Source organism: Chrysemys picta, chromosome 21 (assembly GCF_011386835.1).
Source record: "Chrysemys picta bellii isolate R12L10 chromosome 21, ASM1138683v2, whole genome shotgun sequence".
Taxonomy (NCBI): domain Eukaryota; kingdom Metazoa; phylum Chordata; order Testudines; family Emydidae; genus Chrysemys; species Chrysemys picta.
The window spans coordinates 4,479,914-4,488,000 of NC_088811.1; the positions used below are offsets into that span (position 1 = coordinate 4,479,914).

Genomic DNA, 8,087 nt, shown 5'->3' on the forward strand with positions numbered 1-8,087 from the left:
TTACTGATTACTTGATCTAATAGTTGTATTGCTTCAGTCTACATTTATTATTATTAACAGTAGCTTAACTTTGGTGTTAAGTTTTTTCAATTTTATTTGTGTTTGTGTAAGTGTTTTAAGAACATATATAAGAGGATAGTGGGTCATATTTCTTTCAATAATCAACATTAGTCTAGACCTTTTGACGACTCAGCCGGTCAACCCAAAATCCTGACCCGCTCCCCCTAATTAATCTTTGGTTCTCACAAACATGGCGGGCTAATTCCGATCTCAGTTACTCTGGAACTCGGGTAAATCTACTGACGGGAGTGGAATTGTGCCTACTTAAAATCCATGTAAGTGAGCTCAGAGCCAGGTCTGGAACATTTATAACACTATGCAAGTGTCCATGGCAGGCTTGTAAAAGTGAGTATATACATATTTTTAATCATTATTCAGCCCTTTGATGGCGAACATCAGAAAAGAGCAGTGATGTAAAAACATGAAGCTAAAAATGCCTCTGTGTCTCTTCTGACATGACATCATTTTAAAATTCAGGTTGTTAAATGGGGATGGGTTGTGGTGAGGGAGAGAGAAACAGATGCTTGGCAGGAGGAATTGATGCTTTGAGATCTTCAAAGGAAAGGGGCTATACAGGGGCAACCCATTATTGTAGTCATAATTTTCCACGATCTGCAAATAAAACTTAGTAATTAGCAGCAAACACACTCCTCTCTAAGGTCACCCATCTCCACTGGAACAGAACTTTATTATAATTGAATTTATACTGAAAGCTCTTTGAGGCGGTGACAGTGTCTCCTGATGTGTCTGTACAGCACTGACCACAAAAGGGCCCTGATCTCAGCTGGGGCTTCTGAGCCCTTGTTCGTTGGCCTGAGGAATTGTTCTGGCAGTTTAGGAAGGATTCTCCAAATGGATCAAAACTGGGAATGTTGAACACTGATACGTTTAAATGAAAATTGTTCATCTGGAAAGTTACATTCACCAGCAAAATAAATTCTTGCTAAGCCACTTTTAAATATGACAATAAAGCCAAGAACTTTCCCACGGTCTAGACTGGCCCTCTGAGAGGTCAGTGCAGCACCATCCTGCCACCCCAAGGGTAATATAGAGAGGGGTGGATGGACTGTCTCTCTGCTGGGAGTGCAAGCGAGTGTGGTTAGTCTGCTAGCCATTTCCACAGGCTAGTGTGGAAAAATAACATTAAGGAGTGGCAAACCAGTTTGGATACTATAAAAACCAACTTCAGCCAAGCCATATTGCAGAGCCAACATCGGTTAGTCAGCCTGGGTTATGCACCTCTACAGTCCCTAGCCTCAGCAGAGATGTTGACATTTTAGAGTTGATTGAAACCATGAATTATTAGAAATGTTTGGATCTCCCCTTTGAGATTTCCAGTCCCTTTTCTTAGCTACCGGGTTATCAGAAAAGCTCCAAAAGTTTTGGACCTTCCAGTCTTTGGATCTATCAGAAATGAGTTTCCAAGCTCCCCAGGGCTTCCTGAGTCACCATGTAGCACCCCAACATGCCAGAACCGCAGCTGGCTTGGGACAAGCTTTGTACTGTACATATTTATTATACCCTCACTTCTCTTCCTCCTCTGGCCAGATGTGGCTCTGAGACACAAAAAACAGACAGACACGGGGCCTGATGCAAAGGCCTAAACGGAAAGACTCTCATTGACTCCAGGGGGCTTTGGATCAAGCCCACAAACGATGACTATATCAATAAAGACCTGCGGGGAGATGCTCACCCCTCCTCGGGTGTTTTACCCTGGGCGTTTAAAGTTCTGGTCACGGAGCATTCCCCTGGAGCAGGCAGCTGTCAGGCTGACCTCTGAGGGCCCCCTCATAAATTGACATGGAGGCACATCAGGAACCAAGCTACTACATACAGCCCTCCAGGGATCCCCAGCTGTCTAAATTATGCCGGGGTCTCTCCAGTCCACAGAGCAGCGCGTGGTCAGGAGGGTGCTAAGGGGGCTCCATAACTGCTTTTGCCTGGGCTAGGAGCTGCCTGCGGTGTCTCTTAATGTACCCTTCGTATTTATTGTTATTAAGTCAACGGGACCGTCTGACACAGCATTTGTGCGAGGGGGAGACAAGGGTGGATCATTTCAAAATTGCCCTGTTCGGTACACGCTGCCTGAAGCTCTGGTACCGGCCTCTGTCAGAAGCAGGTACTGAACTAGATAGACCATTGGGCTGACACAGAATGGCAGCTGTTATGACTGGGCCCTCCTGCCCTTCAGTATGATCTCAGCTTCCCAGACCCTTCTGGGGTCATCTCAATGTCCCCTGATCTCTCTAATGCTCTATCTTTCTCATATCCATTGTGCTCTCTCGCTCAGCTTTCTTTGCTGTAGGTGATGATCTCACACTCACCCACACCAACCAATCTCAGGGTTAAGGCACAGAATGGAGATGCAGGAGAGCTAGGTTCAATTCCTGGCACTGTCACAGACTTTATCTAAATCTTGGGCAAGTCACTTACTTGTAATCCCTTTGTGCCTCAGTTTCCCAGCGGTAGACTCTCACCCTGCTTTATTTTAAACGCTTTAAAATTAACATTAAGAATCATTTTAGCAGATTATTTTGTATTACTGAAGATAAGGTCTTTAATCAAGGGAACAGCGCTGCAAAGGCCATGGAATTGAACAGACCAGAGGTCTCCATCTCTAATTTCCATGACTCTGAAGCCAAGTATACAATTAGAAAAAGCCAAACTTCTGTCCAAGGACTTTATTATTTCATTTTAACTAGCAAATGCAAGAACTGCCACTGTCCTGAATGGATGCTGGCTAGTTTTACCTAAGTCCTCTTAAAAACATCTTCTTTGGACAATGTTTGGTCCAAAATCCTTGTAATCAGCTGCAGTGATCCACATTTGCTTGAAGCTGGTCAAGGAAGTAATTACAGAAGCCCCGATCCATGCAGAAAACCACCTGTCTGTGGGTGCTATGATCTTTATAGGAACCCCTTTGGGGACCTGATGTTCTAGTCCCTTAAAAATCCTCTCATCCAGCCCATGAAAGAGGGACGAACCACCCGATAGCACCATGTTCCCATAGAGAGTGTTGTGAATATTGACGTCACACTTTGAAACACTGTGAGCAATCATCCTATTAAGGCCTGGTGCATCGTTACCCGTGCTTCCTGGCGCAAAGAGGATCTCTGGTGCTTGAAAGAGTGGGCTGCCAATACTGACTAGAGTCCCATCAGGCAGTTTATATTCTTTCAGGACCTCTTCTGGCCTCTTGGCTAATTCTTTGTGTGGATCTGGAGCCACGTAGCACAACTTCTCCTTGATGTCCTCGATGATACTCTTCTTCTTTGCCAGGCTCTCAAAGCGTTGCCCACTTTCCACCAGGAGCTTCGCGAGGAACTCTGTGATCTCTCTGCCTGCGACCTCCAGCCTGCAGACAGCATGGGGTAAGTAGTACCCTTCGTAGACTGGTACCGTCTGGGTAACACCAAATCCACTGTCTATGACCAGTCCTGTGATGCGTGCCGAGGCATAGAGCGACAATATGGCATGGACAGATAGGTAGAAAGCAGGCACCTTAAACCGTTCAAACATCAGCTGAGTCAGTTTTTTTCGATTCTCCATTGGGTTCAAAGAGGTCTCAGTCATTAGCACAGGCCTCTCAGAGGCTTTCAGTCCCAATTCATGCTCATAGATATGCTTCCAGATCTTCTCCATATCATCGTAAGATGTAACTATACCCTGTTCAATGGGATACTTCAAAGACAACACATCCTGTTTGTGCTGGGCTTCTTCTCCCACACAGCAGTCCTTCTGAGCTGCTCCTGACAGTGACATATTTGTTTTGGGGCAGCCAATAACTGTAGGAATGATGTGTCTTGGACCAATTTCTCCTGACAGGCCAGCTTTACATAGCCCTGATCCATTGTCAAAAATCGCAGCTGGAATATCTAAAGTTTGGGGATTAAACATCACTTCAGCTTTCCCCCTAGACCTTAAATAGTTTCTAAAAAAGCTGCCTCTGGGAAGCTTAGTTGTGAAGGTTTAAGGATGTATCTTCCAACTATACCTTCTCAGTTTTACAAGATGACAAGCTCTACTAGTCAACAAAGTCAAGGACTGATGCTCCTAACTTTGACCAGGATTCAGGATTTTTATCCCCACTCATGTGGTGGCAAGCAAGGCATTTCCAGTGCTTCGTCCTGTAACACACAACAATGGATGAGCTAGGTAATGATTGTTTGGTGGCCATTACAACTGAAGCAGATATATCCAAGGCTTTCAATGTATTAACTCACCTAGTCATAGGTATCAGGGAAATGATTAAGAAATGTAAAATATAGAATTTTCTGCAAGCAGATCATTAAGGATTTGAAATGCTCTTTGAATCAGAGAGCAATGCGCCGTTTGCTTTTATAAGGCTCTGAGCATTTTTAACATTGAGACATTTAGGTACGTCGGTGCTTGTTTTTAAATCCTGTTCTGATCACTTATGCCAAACAGCACATGCGTCTCTCCTGGGGATTATACCAGCTCCAGTGCCACTCCACTCACCTACACAGTTTTGTTGAGTTCTGAAGTTAGCCAAGAATGTGGCAGTAGCTTATCATTTTGCTTTACCTAAGGGTGACTATATTCAGTAGGTTTATATACATTACAGTGAAGTACAGTCATCGTCCTTGAAGAAATTCTCTCTCTCTTCCAGCTGCTGCTCTGGTGCCCCCTAGTGAAACGTGTGCTACCCAGTCTGGGGCACTGATGCACGGAGATCCTTCCTTTAGAAGATGGGCCCAGCTGTGAGTTAAGCAGTGTACTGAGTGGTGCACAGAATAGGAAGATCAGCAAATGTGATGTGATTTTATCTTCTCTGGGAGAAGGCTCTAAGGGTAGGTCTACTCTAAACAAACAAAAAAAACCACGGCAGCAAGTCTCCAAGCCTGGCTCTGCAGACATGGGCTCACCCGACAGTGCTCAAAATAGCTGTTTAGATATTTGGGCTCAGGCTAGAACTCCGGCTTTAACGCCTGGGGAAGTTTTCGGAGCCCGAGCTCCAACCGCAACATCTACATCGTTATGTTTAGAGTGTGAGCCCAAGGCTGAAGACCCAGGCTCTGAGACTCGTTTTTGGGGATGGGGGGTTTGTTGTGTAGACACACTCTAAATGTCTATGTGCCAACAAGCAAAACCCCACCTCTTGGACTCAGGCCCTTAAACCCAGAAAGTCAATAACTCTCTGAAATGACCTAGAACAGGGGTAGTCAATTATTTTTGTCAAAGTCCAAATGTCTTGGTCAAGGTATAGTCAAGGTCCAGACTCCAGAGAAAATAATAAAAAACCCAAAATGATAATAGTAATAATTAAATAAAAATATTTAGGGGTCTGTTCAAAAGCATCTGGCAGTCTGGATTTGGCCCATGGTCCACCTACTGACTATCCCTGACCTAGGGGCTATTAGTACAATTATGAACCATGACACTGGAAAGGAAAATGCCTTTTTACGTGCTGAAAAGATAGGTTTCTCTTGGTATTAATTAGTTAAATAAAACATTAATTAATATTATTCATTTGTATTACCACAGCACTTAGGAGCCTTAGACAGACCCAGGACACCTTTGTGCTAGGCGCTGTACAAACACAGAACAGAAAGAAGGCGCCTGTCCAAAAGAGCTTCCAATCTAAGTTTGAGACAGGAGACAACAGATGGATACAGACAGGCGGCCAATGGAGGGGTGGGGTACAAGAAAACAATGGAACAATATTGATCAACACAAGAGGCAGCAGTCTCCATCGTCAAGATTTTTGTAGGCAATATGGCAAAGGAGAGTTTTAAGGAAGACGGATAATGAGGTGGCTTTACAGATAAATATTACAGGAAGCTCCACCCAGGACGGCGGGACAGCATAGGACAAAGCACATGTCTTGTTCTCTCTGGAGCAGCTAAAGACCTCATTCTCATTATGCGCCTGAGTAATGTCAGTAAAGGGGGTCGGCCCCATCAAGGTCAACGTTTGCAGGAGCAAGCTGCAGTCCAGTAAAGATTTGGAGAGCAGAACTTTCGTTTTAATGTTCCTTTAGGGTCATCACATTTGTTTACCATAAACTGGATCACTACAGCAAAGATAACAAAACATAAGCTATCCACACAGCCCCCATGACTCTCCAGCCCTGCTTTGTGTTGCTACATTAGGAGAGAAAAGTTCAGTCAGACCTGACTCCAATTCTGGTTTTGATTTTTTTTAACTCCTGGTGGTAGGAGGAAGAGCATGCTGGGGCTATAGTATTCAGCCAGTGGTGAAAAAGAATGGCTCTCACTGCTTTAGGGTGACCCCTCTGGCCTGCTAAGGAACAACATCCATGCCTCCGAAGGGAGTCCCAGCCAATACTGAGTAGAGACCAGAAGGATGACAAGTGCAAATGAAGATGTGAAGACGTGGAAGCAAGACACTGAGCACCCTTTGAGGGTGATAGGAAAATAAGACACCTAACAGCCATTCTGAACAAGATGGTCTGTTTCTAATGTTTTATTTTCTGTAATGTTTGGTCATCCAATAAATACACAAACCGCTGTAGCATCTTCTGGTTCACATCTTGGGAGCATTTCTTGAGCACTGTTTATTCGAATGAGACCATGGTTCAGTTGCGTAGTCTCTCCTTAAAAGCATTTTCTGTGTACTACAGCAGCACCAAACTCTTTGTAATCACTGACGGTGACCCACATTTCTTTAAAAGCTGACAAGCAAGTGAGGATGGAGGCCCCGATCCACACACAGTACTTCCTCTCGGGCGGTGCTATGACCCGTACGGCCATCCCGATGGGCACTTGCCGCTGCATCTCCCTCAGGATCCGTTCATCCAGTCCAGGAAATAGGGTGGACCCACCAGAAAGAAGCACATTGTCGTAAAGATCCCTGCGAACATCAATGTCACATTTCATCACACTGTTGAAGATCATTTTGTGCACCCCGGGGGCTTCGATACCAATGTTAGCGGGCATAAAAAGGGTCTCCGGGGCTCGAAAGAGCTGATTGCCTATCTTAATGATATTTCCATCAGGCAGTTTGTATTCTTTGAGGATTTCTTCTGGCTTTGCTTTCGTTTCTTTGACGGGATCTAAAGCCACATAGCACAGCTTCTCCTTGATATCTTTCACGATCTCCCTCTCAGCGGTGCTCACGAAGGAGTGGCCACTTTCCAAAAGGAGTCTCATGAAGTATTCAGTGATATCCCTGCCTGCGATATCCAGCCTGGAAACTGCATGGGGTAAACAGTATCCTTCGTAGATGGGTACGGTGTGGGTAACTCCATCTCCACTGTCCATTACTATCCCTGTGGTGCGTGCTGAGGCATAGAGTGCCAGCGTTGCCTGCACTGCAACATACATAGCAGGCACCTTAAAGCCTTCAAACATGATCTCAGTCATTTTTTCCCGGTTCTGTAAGGGATTGAGTGGGGCCTCCGTCAGTAGCACCGGCCTGTCGCTAGCTTTGATTCTCAGCTCACACTCGTAGACATGTCTCCAGATCCTCTCCATGTCATCCCAGGATGTAACTATGCCGTGGTCGATTGGATAATTCAAACTTAAGACACCCCTTTTGGACTGGGCTTCTTCTCCAACATAAAATTCCTTCTGTCCTGCTCCTAGCATCGTTGCTTTGGCTTTCGAGCGACCAACAATTGCTGTAATAACTGACCTTGGCGCACTGTCCCCTGCAATACCAGCCTTGCATAATCCAGATCCGTTGTCAAATATCACAGCTGGGATATCTAAAATTTTAGAGTCAAACATTCTTTGAAATATTTGCTGCCCACCGGAAAGCTGCTTTGGGGAGATTTAATGCAAGCAGAACGTTTGATACTAAATGTTCTAGATTGCTGATGTCATATATGGCAGAGTCCTCTCATTCGCCCATGTTATCAACAAGGCAGTTATGCTACTGACGAACGCCAAGGCAGTTTTTTGAGGAATTTGCAGTTTGCCATTTCTGCTCTCAAGTACCTAACAATGGACCAATGAAGTAATAATGGTTTTGCTGAAGAGTCAGCTGTCAGGACCTTACAGACTTGATTGCTGATCTCAGATAAATCCCTGAAAAAAGGCTTG

General features: G+C 44.9%; 1 protein-coding gene across 1 annotated transcript; it reads right to left on the reverse strand.

Annotated features, from left to right (window-relative positions):
* Positions 1-2,820: 2,820 nt before the first annotated feature.
* LOC101935542 (uncharacterized) lies at positions 2,821-7,772 on the reverse strand. The gene is made up of 3 exons (XM_005292774.2): positions 6,647-7,772; positions 6,040-6,094; positions 2,821-3,973 (listed from the first exon to the last, which is right to left on the reverse strand). Exons 1-3 carry the CDS (start codon positions 7,770-7,772, stop codon positions 2,821-2,823), a joined length of 2,334 nt encoding a protein of 777 aa, XP_005292831.2.
* Positions 7,773-8,087: the final 315 nt, after the last annotated feature.

What these genes read in the sequence shown, in the direction of transcription:
- LOC101935542 (XM_005292774.2), bottom strand. Translation starts at nt 7,772, where the DNA reads ATGTTTGACTCTAAAATTTTAGATATCCCAGCTGTGATATTTGACAAC. An exon ending in TGCTGTAGTACACAGAAAAT is followed by an intron (nt 6,095 to 6,646) that starts GCTTTTAAGGAG and finishes TCTTTGCTGTAG; the next exon opens with TGATCCAGTTTATGGTAAAC. An exon ending in AAAGGAACATTAAAACGAAA is followed by an intron (nt 3,974 to 6,039) that starts GTTCTGCTCTCC and finishes TTTAAGGTCTAG; the next exon opens with GGGGAAAGCTGAAGTGATGT.